Source organism: Mustela nigripes, chromosome 3, assembly GCF_022355385.1.
Source record: "Mustela nigripes isolate SB6536 chromosome 3, MUSNIG.SB6536, whole genome shotgun sequence".
Taxonomy (NCBI): domain Eukaryota; kingdom Metazoa; phylum Chordata; class Mammalia; order Carnivora; family Mustelidae; genus Mustela; species Mustela nigripes.
This window is the reverse complement of record NC_081559.1, coordinates 64796742-64811541: the sequence shown is the minus strand read 5'-3', so window position 1 is coordinate 64811541 and position 14800 is coordinate 64796742. Positions and strand designations below refer to the sequence as shown.

The 14800-nt window shown below is 40.1% G+C and overlaps 1 protein-coding gene across 1 annotated transcript in view; it reads left to right on the top strand.

The window, feature by feature from the left end:
* Window positions 1-14800, top strand: part of LRP2 (LDL receptor related protein 2) — a 201086-nt gene that overhangs the window by 167234 nt on the left and 19052 nt on the right. The window contains exons 61-67 of the mRNA XM_059394122.1: window positions 198-335; window positions 1835-1957; window positions 4934-5062; window positions 9812-9943; window positions 11058-11189; window positions 12908-13051; window positions 14519-14684. Of these exons, the coding sequence (XP_059250105.1) occupies window positions 198-335; window positions 1835-1957; window positions 4934-5062; window positions 9812-9943; window positions 11058-11189; window positions 12908-13051; window positions 14519-14684 (964 nt within the window). The remainder of the gene's footprint in view (window positions 1-197; window positions 336-1834; window positions 1958-4933; window positions 5063-9811; window positions 9944-11057; window positions 11190-12907; window positions 13052-14518; window positions 14685-14800) is intronic.

Here is a 14800-nt window from a genome sequence, read left to right as displayed (position 1 = left end):
ATGTCTTTGAAAACTGGGATGGGACAACGGTCCTGAAGAGGTAGTCCATCACAATTTCAGGCAGTGGAAGGTGACAGTCCATCTCGAATAAGGAAGACAGGCTGTCATGGAAAGAGTTACGGGACGAATAACAGCCTACCTTTTCAAAACTTGTTACTTTTTCTAACAGTTGGAATCTGTCTCCTCTCTACCAACAGCCACTCGCTTTCCCAATGGTGCGTATTGCTCAGCGACTATGTTCGAATGTAAAAATCACGTGTGCATCCCGTCACCTTGGAAATGTGATGGCGATAACGACTGTGGCGATGGTTCTGATGAGGAACTTCACCTGTGCCGTAAGAGGGAGATGAAGGGCGGGTTTGGGAGTGGTGTCATCTGGCAAAATCTCAATGCTTTTTCCATGGGGCGTGTGATGCCAGAGGCCAGTTGGACAATGTTTGAAAACTGGATGCATTTTACTTGGTCTTCTTTCCCAGTTCGTTGTTTGGAACATGGGAATGTTAGAATGTTAGACAGACATTCATCCCTGTCCTTTTTAGCCCGGGGATTGGACAAAAATGCCACGTCAGTATTTCCTTCCCTTTGGAGCACTTTAATTAGGGTCCATTATATTTTCACAGCAGCATCTCCACATTTTCTTGCCACATCTTTTCTTGTTAAGAATTAACCCTCTTCTGTTTTGCTTTTAACTTGATGGATCTTGAAAAATACCTTCACCCTGTGGAACTTAGTACTTAAGTACTTAGGAAGTTGCTCCCTCAATGAGATAAAGTGCCTGCAGCCCCATTAAAAAGTGGAGAGGCAGATACACAGCCCCATTAAAAAGCGACTAGCACTGTTTTATAATGTGCGCACATCTTTCACAACAAAGAATTTCTGCAACAGTTCTGTTAACAGTACTTCTAAGAATCAGCTCTTAGGTCTGACTTTTTTATCCCCAGCCGATCTTATCATGAGTTTCTGCTTTTGTTCCTGTGTGTGATGCAAAGGCAGAAGGAGAAATCAGATAGCCAAAGCCTTCCATGTGGAAGACATGTGTATGTTGAGATTACCCAATCTCTGGGGCCTGAACAGAGGACAAGTAAGGGACCTGGGTTCTACCTTTGGGTTCCACCTTTGGGTTCCTCACAGGTGCATAAGCATCAGCTAGAAGTTTAACTCTGGACAACAAGATGAGTCAGAGGTCAGTTGTGAAATAGCAACTTTAAATGTAAGAGGTAAGCACATTCAGGAAGGAAAGTCTGTCACCGTGTGAAATTTCATGCTCTGGAGGGTCAGTGACAACTGCAGTCAGAAAGATCACAGCAGCCTTCTTAATATTAGGATAAGTGTTCATGTATGGTCCCTGCCAGTCTCTCCAGCCTCATGGCTTGTCATTGTCCCCCTCATTCTGTGCTCTGGCTGCAGGGATTATAATTCAGGTCCAAACATGGGCTGTGCTCCTTCCTGACTTCAAATCTTCCCCCAGCCTCTTCTGATCTCTATCAGCACCACGTACCCTACCCCCAACTCCCACCCCTTGCCACCATAGATGCCATGATAGCAGGTCTGGTTTGTGGCTCTTCTCAAAGTTATAATTGAATGGTTAATTGGCAAAGTCTGTTTTCCTGTTAGAATGAAAGTTCTGTGAGTTCCAGGACTGTGTCTGTCTTGTTCTGCATCGTTTCTGGCTCCTAGCACAGTGACATGGTGTGTGCTGGATCCTCAAGGTGGATTTGTGGATTGGTTCATTGAATGAACAGATGAATAGATGAATGGAGCGAGCCTGGTGCTGGCACAAGAGCATTTAGATACTACTTCTACTCTCAACTTGCTTGTCTGTTTTGCCTTCCAGTGGATGTTTCCTGCGAATCACCGTACCGGTTCCGATGTGACAACAATCGCTGTATTTATAAGCATGAGCTGTGCAACCATGTGGATGACTGTGGAGATGGGAGCGATGAGAAGGAGGAGCAGTGTAAGCAAAGTGAAGACGAGGGAAAACTAAGGGCCCCAAGTCTTCTGCAGTTTGCAGAATGTACCTCTGGGATTTCAGTTTGTTTGGTAGAGGCTGAGCTGGGCCTACAGATCCCCTTTGACAATTGTTTTCCAGACCATATAAACACACTCACTACTCAAATACATCCCTCCCCTGCTTATTCCCGCCTCGTTGGAGCAAGTTGTCTAATTTTTTAGTCTTCATTTACGTAGTCAATAAGGGTTTTTTTGAGACATTGAGAACAAACACTAAATGCTAGTTGACTCACGCTTCACAAATTAATGGTTTATTTATTTTCAAAAATGAGTTTTGGTCACTCTTCAGCCTCGAGTTGCTAATTGTTAATCTAGGCACGGGAGCTGCTGAATGCTCAGCTGAAATGATCACGCTCAAAAAGGCAGCACCGGTGTTAACAGAGCTGGTCCTATGTGCATCTTTAAAGTGGAAATTCATTTCCCAGAAGAGTTAAATTCTGGATTATTTTAAGATAGAAGTTTCAAACCGGTGGTGTTAAATGTTACAGATACTGGAAGAAAAAAATCTGCGCATTCCCCTTGTGAGAATGTTTTAAAATCTGTCCATTGAAGGGGAGAGTTGATTAATTTGGGGGTAATTTATCTAGAGAAAAGTCAGTAAGAGAAATGATTTCCCCTGACTCCAATTACTTTTCTTCCTAAAAGGATGCTCTTTGGGAAAATTTAGATAAATGACTCATTTTTTTTCTATGTCCCATCCTTTGTATTGCTGTGGCCTTAGAATGCTCACCGACAGCTCTGTGTCAGAGAGGACGAGGACACTCTGGTGGCGCTCTGGCTTGTACTTTCGTACCTACAGTATTTTGGTTCTTTTTGGCAGAGGTGGCCCTGTGGTTTTAACATCGTTCCTAGGTTTATTTGAGGCCTGGTACAAAAGGATGAAAACCAAGAAATAGGACATTTTAAAAATTTTGAGCAGGTTTCGCCTTCTCCCATTCTGTTTCCATTTCCCTTATTGCTCTTGCCTTTTCTTTCTTTCTTTCTTTTTTCTTTAATGGAGCAAGACAATTGGAGCATGTGGTCAAATTTGAGAGTGGATAAAAGGGGCAGTAAGCTTACTCTTCCCAAAGAATTGGATGTTAGAGGAATCACTGCTTGCCATCAAAATAGACAAACCACAACATTTCAGTGGCTTAAAGTAGCAGAGGTTGAATTTTTTTTCTTAAGATTGATTGATTTGAGAGAGACCATGAGGCAGAGAGGGGCAGAGGGACAGGGAAACCCCAGCAGACTCTGTGCTCAGCACAGAGCCCACTGCAGGGCTAGATCGCACAACTCGGAGATCATGACCTGAGCTGAAACCAAGACTTGGATGCCCAACCATCTGCACCAGCCAGGCGCCCTGGGAGCAGAGGTTGATGTAAAGTTTGATGAAGGTCAGGCAGTTCTCCATCCTGTAAGTATGTCACCTGCAACACGTAGTCTTCAAGGTTGCCAAGCAGGAGAAGACAGAAATGAAGGAAGCATGCAGATTTGTATTTTCCTGGGCGTGGAAGTGATAGATCTTGCTTGTGCTTGTGATCCTTTGGTTGGAACTGGTCACAAGGTTCCAATCTCACTGCAGGGAAGTGCAGGGGTTTTTAATGAATACCAGTGATTTTGCCACAATTTAACCTTGTGTCACTAAGAATCCATTTATACTTTTCTTCCTATGCATAGAACACCCTGAACCTGTCCCCAAGGGACATGACTCATAGTCCCATTCAGTAACTGAAATCCAGGAGTCCTGGGTAATAGGCTTCAGTCCTGCTGTCAGTTGCAGACAAGGTTCCTCTTGGTTTGAAGAAACATAAACTAGTTAAACAAGTTTTATTTATGCCACTCTGCCCCTAAGAGATAGTAGTAGATCAGGGGAAGCATAATAGAAATAGATACCATTGGGCAAGAAAGAATGAGAGACTCATCACATTCACCAGCCTCTAGCAGTTCCAGAGGACCAGTGGGCACGGCTGTTTCCTTTGAGACATAGCTTTTGAATCTGCTTTATATCTTTGTTTTTCTCATGCACCTTTGTCTCAACTGATAATCGGTTACATTCAGCCCATCTAGAAAAATAGATGGGCCATTATTTCATCCAACTCAGAGGTTTTACTGGTTATTTGTGTCTCAAAGCCTTCTAAACTTCATAATCTCACTGTTCAGGATCTAAATGGAGTCAGCTTTTCCCACACATCAAATTGCTGGGCTTTATTTCTTTTCTGCTTATAAATCAACCGGCTCTTCCCTGAACTTTTTCTCTGATTGATACTCCCCTGCCAAACTCAGGTAATGGCAAGCAATGCACACTACTAGCATCCCGTTTTCTCATCTCTTTCCTTAGATCAGCAGGTTCAACAAGCAGGTGATCTGCAGGTGATCTGCTTTCCAATTTTTCCAAAGTGACACTTTCACCAAAGTCTTTGCCTTTGCATCATATGGGTCTCCATCTTTCCTATCTCCAATATCTCTTTCCTCATTGCTTGCCTCCTGACCATGAAGACAGCATCCCATAATTTACCTTTTTATTATGAAAGTACCTTACATTTTTACTATTCAGGGTATCTCATGCCACCTGTGCACCCAACAAATTTGCAACTCTCAGGGGTGATACCTTATGAAGACTCACTTCTCACCCAAGTAAAGCCCAGTGCATATTGCCCAGCCCCTCCAACTTGTAGCTGGGCCACCTGAAACCCATGACTTCCAAGGTTGCCAAAGCGGGAGACACAGAAGCTTTAATTGCTTCAGTCATATCACTTCCTACTCGTAGCCCATTGGCCAGAACTAGTCACATGGTTCCAACACAACTGCAAGGGAGACGGAAATGTAGGGAAGCACAGGCTTACCTGTGAGCAGTAACTGTCTGCCACAAAGGGAAGCATCTTGTTCCACAGAAGAGAAAGTTTTGACTTTGACTTGAACTTCTGTTCTTAAATTACAGGTTTAGCTTCAACCTCTAGACCTTGTACAGAAAACGAATTTAAGTGTAGCAATGGACATTGCATTTCACAGTCTCTTGTATGCGATGATGTTGATGATTGTGGTGACCATTTTGATGAAACTGGTTGCAGTAAGTAAATATTGATTATTGTATTTCATTGTAATAACTCGGGTTTACCTAACAAGAGTGTGCAATAACGTAAGAACATGATAACCACATATTTCTCTTTATTTTGTGCTCTGAATTGCAATCAAGCCTGTAGCTATCTGTTATTGAGCACGTACTCTGTACCAGACATTGTGCTAAAGACTACAAGGATTATCTCATTTTACCCTTGTAACAACCCCATGAGCTGAGAATGTTCACCAAATTTTTTAAAAAGATTTGTTTATTTATATGAGAGGGAGAGAGAATGGGGGTGGGGAGGGGCAAAGTGAGAGGAAGAGAGAAACCCAAGCAAACTCTGTGCTAGGTGCAGAGCCGGACGTGGGGCTCCATCTTACGACCCTGAGATCATGACCTGAGCTAAACCCAAGAGTTAGATGCTTAACCAGCTGTGCTAGCCAGGTGCCCCTGAAGTATTTTTTTTAATGAGGAAACTGGCTTGCAGGTATGAAAAACCTGCATGTCTTTTTACCATCAAGAGGCTGAGGATTTAAACTCTGATCTGCCTAACTCCAGAGCATCTCCCCCCAGTTAACTAGGTGCCTCCCAGCACCTTAAAGCTGTGTATTGTGTTTACTAGTCTGCATATTTTTTTCCGCCTTAAGCCAAATGCAGTATCCTTCAGCACTAAGGGGAAAAGCTTAACCCCATAAAGATGGAGTTGTCAGGAGGAACATTTATTTTTAGTTTTAAAGTAGAGGGACTACTTTGTGTAGAAAAAAGATAAGGAACACAAGGAGTGGTTCTAGTTCAGTGTTGTGATGGAAATGTTGGAATGGCATGTTAATTCACACCTTTTTAGTCCTTTAGAGCTCTTAGGAAATCCTTGCACATACATTATCTAATTTGTCACTCAAACAAACCCCACTGGGTTACTACTACTATGTCTTATCTGTATAAATAATCTCAGAGAGCTTAAGAAGTTGCTTGAGGTCATACAGTGTGGCAGAGGCAGAATTTGAATAGTCTTGTGACTCCAGGTGACTAGAGCTGGCATCTAGTTTCTTTGGCCACTACCTGTGCCCCTTTGGGCATCAATTGACCTCTCCTGGCCTCAGTTGCTTCATAGGAAAACCAAAAAAAGTTCTTCAGACTCTAGGAGCCCATGACTTAGTCATCTTAGCTCCACATATTTTTTAACTTCTTGGGCTTTAATGTTTTTTTTCCTGAGGCTTCCCAGTGATTTCCGGGCAACTTTTATCCTGTGTGAGTTACAAAGGAGGGTAACTAATTGATCATTAATGCATTGATTTGTCCTTTATTTTACGCACTTGCCTAGTGGACCTTGGAATTTTTTATTTTATTTTATTTTTTTTTTTTTTTAGATTTTATTTATTTATTTATTTATCAGAGAGAGGGGGGGAGAGAGCGAGCACAGGCAGACAGAATGGCAGGCAGAGGCAGAGGGAGAAGCAGGCTCCCTGCTGAGCAAGGAGCCCGATGTGGGACTCGATCCCAGAACGCCGGGATCATGACCTGAGCCGAAGGCAGCTGCTTAACCAACTGAGCCACCCAGGCGTCCCGGGGCTTGGAATTTTTGACATAGCAATGTGACTTGATTAAATATTTAAAAATGCATGATCATGACAGGATTTGCAAAACTGGGTGTTAGATTTGAGTTCTGGTGCTGCGACGGTTAAGTAAGCTGTTCCAAGAGTTTGGAGTATTTTCTAGTTGGGCTTGGGTCAAACCTTAGTTCCTCTTTTAGTTAGCCATTTAAAAAGCTTAACAATCGACTACAGTCCTTTTAATTCAAATAACATTCGATTGAAAGCAGGACTTATTTAAAGAAATAAGTAGCATAGGTATTAATTTAAGGTATAGAAATAGCATTTGTTTTTAGGTATTAAGTGAATATGTGATATTGTATCAGTCTTACTGCTGTGGGGCGATAATTTGAGACACAGAATTCTTATTTAATAATACCAGTTCTTGGGGCACCTGGGTGGCTTAGTGGTTGAAGCCTCTGCCTTTTGCTCAGGTCATGACCTCAGGGTCCTGGGATCAAGTCCTTCATCGGGCTCTCTGCTTGGCAGGGAGCCTGCTTCCCCCACTCTCTCTGCCTGCCTCTCTGCCTGCCTCTCTGCCTACTTGTGATCTCTCTGTATGTCAAATAAATAAATAAAATCCTTTTAAAAAATAAAATAAGATACCATTTCTTGGATGCTACTAATCCCCTTGCCTTTCTCCTCTTCTTACTATTTAAACAGGATCTCTGATGTTCGGTGCATATGTTTGCTTTTTAAAAAGTATTTTAAAATCAGGAAAGGAAAGATACGAATATTTTTAGAATGTCATATGTTTGGGTTTGGATATGATCTGTTGTTTGTGGATTAAGATGGTGATTGTTACTGAAATAAGTCATAAGTTCCTCATATTTGGGGAAGAATCTTACAGTGTTAAATGGTTTCTGCTCTTGTTTGAAGGACTCTTGTTTCATAAGAGTGTAACTCACTCAGGGGGGCACTTGGTCCAGAAATATTTATTTCCTGGGATCTTTAGTCATGTTGTAGATTTTAGAGCTAGGAGAAGATTATAGAGTCTAACATGCACATGAGACCCAAGGAGGTTATGTGACTGTCTAAAGGCTATCCAAGAATATAAAACAGGCCATATTTATTAACATTATAGAGGAGACATCACTACCAACCTTACAGAAATTTAAAAGATTATAAGGGAATAGTATGAGAAACTTCACGTCAAGAAATTAGACAAATGACCAAATTCTTAGAAAGCCAGAAAGCAGTGAAGTTGACTCTGAAGAAATAAAAAAATCTAGATAGATTTATTTAGCAATGTGTAGTTCTTAAGAGCTAAACTGAGGTTTTCATGTATATAGCTTTGAAGTTTGAGCTCCAAGGGCAGCATTTCATTGAATGCTCTTGTGCTTTATTTTGTGATTTTTTTTCTTTTTTGAAACTCAGTGTTTTTAGGGTATTCAAACCATATATACTTAAATATCCTTAAAGGATCCTCATTTCCTACTGTAGGAGACAGACAGATATAAGTCTGTTTTGCTTGGGAAGAAATGAGCAGGAGATACTACAATCTCATTGGCTAAAATATTCAGAAGTCTGTGACCTAGAGATATTTTATTTGAAATGCAGATAAAGCTTAAATCCTTTATGGGGATAATCACCACACTTCCCCCACCTTGGCCTCCATTATCACTCATTAGGTGTGTTCATCTTTGTCTGCTTCCTTGTAAGATCTAGGTTTGAGGGTAGATGGAGACTCAGTATAGAAGAAGCAAACTTACAATAATAACAAAAATGAAAGCCAGATGGCTTTGACAGATATTGGCAGAGATAAGAACTCAGGGCAGTGATAAGCAGTGAAGTGTGAGGATGGAATCTGAAATGTTAAAAGTCTGTCCTGGAGTGTCTGGACCCCAGGATAGCACAGATAACAAGAGTCATTCATATAAGCCCTATAAAAATGAACCATTGTTGAATTTTTTCTTTGTATTGTGAAAGCTGTGAAATCCAGAAAATATATTGATGATCAAAAGTAAAAATCACTGGACTCCCATAACTAAAAGCAAACTAATCTTAAGTTTGGTGTACTTCATTGTCTTTCTTTGCACATATACGTGCAAAAATCAATTCTTAATATTAAAAAATTTAAAGATATATTCTATATTTAGTATTACTATATTTCCCTCCATTTTTGTTAATAGATATTTTCCATGTAGATCATAACTCATTGATTGTAAGATGCATATTTATTTTCACATTTAAATATCTCTGAAACAAGAATAGTTCTTCAATTGATAACATGCCAGAGTGTAAGTCCCAGAGTGTTTCCATTTTAGCATTATATAAAATAGGGCATCAATGGTGTCTTACTTGGGTTTGATAAAACACAGTAAACGGTAATTGTTCAAGTTGTTTTCAGAATTTTATCAACAATTTATAATCCTTAAACATAAATTATAGTATACCTTTTTTATTCCTTTTTGAGGGAAAATGCATTAATGTGGAATAGCTGTATAATAAAGTGAGTATTTTTAAAGTCCTTGATTCATACATGTTGTTGTGAAATTTCTTCCCATGTGTGCCACTTTATGGTTCTTACAGCAGTTAGATGACTGATAACTATATGCATGTTACTGTGCCCTGGCCAACACTTGGTATGTGTACACATACCTCAGTTGGTCGTCTTACAACATTATAATTTCCTCCTGTTTGTTATGTTGCTTTAAACTGTACCATTGTTCTTTATTACACACATAACAGGATATATATTACACATACTACATCTATCTTAATCCCTATTTCATATATATGTATACATACACATATATGTATGTATGTATACACATATGAACCATCTGCATCATACATGTGCATGTATACATACATGTATATATGTGTGCGTACACATGTATGTATGTATGTATGTATGTATGTATGTATGTATGTAGCAGATGGTTACAGTTGTAAAGAGCCCCAGACTTCATAGTTCTGCACTCTGGAATTGGATGCTCTGGGAAGCCTAGCAGTGCTGAGTATAGTGGGAAGATTGTCTCAAGCATCTAACATTATATACAATTACATAAATGGCATTTGCCCCATTGCCAGATATCTGAATATACAGAAGCCTTCAGTCTTCTACAAAGACTTACGGAAAGGGATGATCTTGAGATGTCTTACAGTAGACTGTAGGTAGATTTATACCTTTTATTTGTAATGCTAAGATTGTTTTTCCCAGACACAGGAAAAGAAAGATCATGTGCAGAGAATCTATGTGAACAAAACTGTACACAGTTAAGTGAAGGAGGCTTTATCTGCTCCTGTAGACCTGGGTTTGAAGCCAGTATGTTGGACAGAAACTCCTGTGACGGTAAGTATATTTACTCCAATTCCCATTAGGAGATGCTCATACGTCAGGTTATCTACTCATTCCCTTTTATTAAACCACTGTTTTATTCCCTTAATGGGGCTAAACTCTTAGTTCTAGTTCATTAAAATACTTAAGTGCACAAATAATTATACTGTTAGAGGGTGATGATCAGTTCTGAATGAGAGTGTAAGCTGTAATTCAAGACGTATATAACCTGTGATGACAAATGTTAAGATTTTGTGTCTTAATTTCTTGGGTCATGGAAAAAAAAACAAAAAGCAATACTCAGGGATGCAAGTTACCTTTGTTCCATGCTCTCTTGCCAATCCCTAGCAGATGGCTAGGCAGTAATGTCTGTGGAATTGATAAGACTCACAAAGTGTTAAGAAGCAATGCCTGCTTATTTTATCAGTGTGGGAGATCAGATTTTTAAAAAATAAAGTTTTACTTTCTTCATCAAAGTCCAAAGTCCAATAGCACACCTACTTTATTTATTATACATCTACTTTATTACACACCTACTTAGGCCAGACGTAAGTGAGATCTAAGGTATGGAGTTGGAAGGTAGCTTATCAAGATGGTAAGGAATGAATAGGATTTCATTATTTGAATTTGCTCTTTCTAACTCATGACGTGTCATGCTCAGGTGACTGAGAGAGTTCTTTCAGAAGCTGAAGCTTAAGAACTCAGTGAAGAAACAGAATGAAAAAAAGTCCCCCTCCTGAAGCTAGTTAGGCCAAGGGAAGTGATATACCAAACAACACCAACATCCAGCAGCTTTCCAAAAGTGAATGTTTTGCTTTGCTGTTGGCACAGAATCACTCTGTTGTAGTTGAACCCTGTCTTCATCGCTTATTAGCTTTGGGACTTCGGGTTTAGGCATAGTCCATATTGCAGAGTCATTTTGGAGAATTAAATGAGCCACAAACATGAAAAGCATGTGAAACAATGTCTGAAGCTTAGGAAGTGCTCCACAAATGATCGCATCATTGCCTGTCTTCCTCTGCAGCCTTCTCCGGCTTCATTGCTTATGACTTTGGATTTCAGTAGAGGCAGGGCCTGGAAGGAATGGTTGGGAGCAGATGTTGCATATTTGCTTTTGTTTTATCTGCAGACATCAATGAATGTGAGCAATTTGGGGTTTGTCCCCAGAACTGCCAGAATACCAAAGGAAGTTATGAGTGTTCCTGTGCGGAAGGCTTCAGGTCTGTGAGTGACCAGTATGGAAAACGATGCGCAGCTGATGGTATGATGGATTCATGTTGGGATTAATCAGTTGACTTTCAGAGAACTAAATGCTGATGAGTTCAATAGACCAGAAAGTGAACTTCAGACTCCAAAAGTCTTATTTTTAATTCACCAGCTACTTGTCCTCCAGTGCCCATCCAGGCTCTTCTCTCTCCTCTCCTGCCAGATTAAAACAATAACTGCAATACTGCAACAGATATGCAGGAATTAAAATAGGAGTCAGTATTGTTTATTGTTCTGGGCTTAGGCTCTTGTCCGCCTTGATAAAACTTCAAAAAGTGAACAAGATGTCGTCTTCCAGAATATTCAGACAACAAAAGCTTGCCTAGAGAGTGGTAGGGTGGTGGTCAACAGAAGGAAATTAATGAAGCCCTCCAGCTCCCACTGCAAGATCAAGGTTTGAGGCCCTGTGATTCAGGATGTGTTACATTCAGTCAGGGCAAATCAAGGACATTGTGTTGATAAATTTTTTTGATTGTTCATGGGCTGCCGATCACAGATGGAGGGAGCATGGCTCATTAATAACTTCAATCACTAGTTCTGCATTTTGGGTTAATGCTGGTATCTGAGAGTCAGGCCTGATAGAAGGCAGTAGTAAGTACTAGATAGAAATGACAAAAGACTACGTGGCAGAAGTTTTATATAGTCCAAATTTCCAGAGGTCTGATCTAAATCAGGATATCCCCGTCAGGGGGTATAGGTCTTTATGAGTCTTACAGATTTGAAGTTTGTGCTAGAGTTTAAAGAACATGATATGGAAGATAAGAAAATAACATTTTACTTTGCAAATTAAGGTTAAAATGGCTGTCCAAGTTCTTCATACAAATTGGGTTTTAAAGCATACATCTGACAAGCATTCTTAAATTGTTTTACCCCCCGCCCCCAAACATTTTGACAGTGAATGAAAACTAGGGTAAAGGCATTTGAGCAATTGGTCTGGTAATTAGGCAGCCAATTAAAAACTAGTTAACTAACTCCTTTTAACTAAGGAGATGACTGAAATAAATGCTCATGGTCATATAAAACACAATGCCAAGACAGAAGAAATATATAAAGTGAACTTTCAAAAGTTACTTAAATGAGATTCGATTGACCTTATGCAAGTAAATTAAATTTTAAAATTATAGACCGTGCACCTCAGGATGAGTCACCATTGAAATCGCTACTTTGTGTGAGAACAAGAACAAGCTGTTTTTTTGTCATTAGCTGAGAAATAAATTGAGTCGTGGAGCCGATTACCTGCTAAAAGAATCCAAATCTGTCAGTAAAGAATAAGAAATGAGGACATTCTGGTAAACTTCTGGTATCACTCTACATAACTGTGTTTCTTCCATCAGATTGTCTGCAACCTTGTCTGTTTCATTGTCAGTGAATAAGGGCAAAAAATCAGGGGAAAAGAGAGACTCTGTGGGGGTCTCCGTCCTGTCTTGTTCTAAACCATTAACTACAGAGGACAAAGAAGAAAGAAGTGATAACATCCCTAACAGAAACACTAGCTTTCCACCTGAGAATGGAGACAAGAATGTCCAGTCACAGATTTTGCACCCCAGTTGGTAGTCGTTAGTTCCGTTGATGAGCAGAGGTAGTCAGATTCCTATAAAAACTCGTGTTTTTTTTAAAGGTGGGAGGATACTTACTATTTTATATCTGCTTCATTTTAAAGAAGAGTTCAGATAGAATTCAAAGAAATATAACCGCCCTTGTCTTTTTTAATAGGTAGCCCTCCTTTGTTGCTACTGCCTGAAAACGTACGAATTCGCAAATACAATCTCTCATCTGAGAGGTTCTCAGATTATCTTGAAGGCGAGGAACGTATTCAGACTCTTGATTATGATTGGGACCCCGAAGGCATAGGTCTCAGTGAGTATGAACTTTGGCAGCTGCCGTTGATATTAATTGAATTACAAGGTTTTAAACTTTAGGGCATCTGATTTTTAGTGAGTAAATTTTGTTGCATGAGTGGAGGATAGAGCTCCTCCTATCCAGTGTGCTCAGGACGCCTTAATTTGGCCATGTGTCCCGGCAAAACATTCTCAAGTTTTAACCGAACCTTCTCCCATCTCTGGGGACTATCCTTTTAGGACCACCTCATATCCCTTTGTTTACTATTTCTTCATCTCTGCTCATGAAGGGATTGTTCTCCCCTATCCCTGTACCCTTCAAAATTTCTACTCAAACTTCAAAGACTCGGTTCAAATGTCCCCTCCTCTGATATCTTCTATAACCCTTCCTGGGCACAGTTCCATAATTGTTCACTGGGTGAGCCTGTAGGGTTTTATACATGCTTTCACTAAAGCACCTGTTAACATTGAGTTACAGGCATCCACATAATTTTCTCCCTGTACCTTAACCATGGGCTCTTTGGAGGTAGGATTGAATCTTACTCGATTCTGCAGGGCTACCATCTGTCCCAACATCTGACCCAGCATCTGACCCAACAGTGTATGTGCTGGTTGCTTGAGGTCTTTAGTTCAGTGAATGAAAACATGAAAAATGTTTATTGTTGAGTCTCTCATGGCTCTCTGGTGTGTGTGGGAGATGGTAATGGGGCAGGAATCAGAAAACTCATCTTAGATGCCTCTTTCCCTCATGTACTGAGCTTTATAACTAAATAATTGTAACGATTATAACAATTCTCTGGTTCTCCTTTTCTTAACTGTAAAATAAGAACAGTAATCTTGTCTGCCTGCCTCCCTGGAGAGTTCTTTAAAGATCAAATGAGATAACAGGTGTGAAAATGTTTTGCAAACTAGCAGTAACTATGCTATGTAAGATTTATTATGGCTGTGTTTTCACACTCGTTTACATGATGCAGTAAACTTTTCAAGAATGGCAAACACCTAGGAAGGTATATCTTTTCTTAAAAAGTCTGCCTTAAAAGTTGCAGTCTTCCTATGCATTTTAAGATGCCTGCTGTCCACTTTCCTTTGGTGTATACACAAAATAGGACTTCTCATCTACATAGCTCCTTTACTGTAAGTTATTGACTAACCTGCCCCTGGCTTATCTATACATTTCATTTGGGAAACTAGAACTTGAGAGTAAATACAGACTCCTTGGCTGAAATGTATTTTAGTAAGTTGCCTTTGAAATAGAGACACCCAAGTCCGTATCAATAAGCTATCAGTTGAAGTATTTGTAGTTAGTAGCTCAAGTATGATGTCCTGAGGTTTGATCAGATCAGTATAATTGAATTATTTGTCTTATAGGAACAATGAGGAAGTAAAGATGTCAGTAAATGAACAACAGTTGACCTACTTAGACCCCCATTTCCTCCCTTATCTGATGTCCTTAACATGAAACTCAACTGTGTGTCTTGCCTTGCAGGTGTTGTGTATTATACTGTGCTAGGGCATGGCTCTGATTCTGGAGCTATCAAACGTGCCTACATCCCCAACTTTGAATCTGGTACTAATAATCCTGTGTCGAAAGTTAACCTGAACCTGAAATCCATAATGGAACCAAATGGGTTAGCAGTGGACTGGGTTGGAAGGTAAGTTTAGTGGCATTCCTCTCTTGTCTCTTCTGTTATCCTGGCCAGACCCCCTACAGCTTGTCATAAGCTGTACAGTGAGTTATAAGCTGGCCCAGATAAGGGTAGCCCTCAGC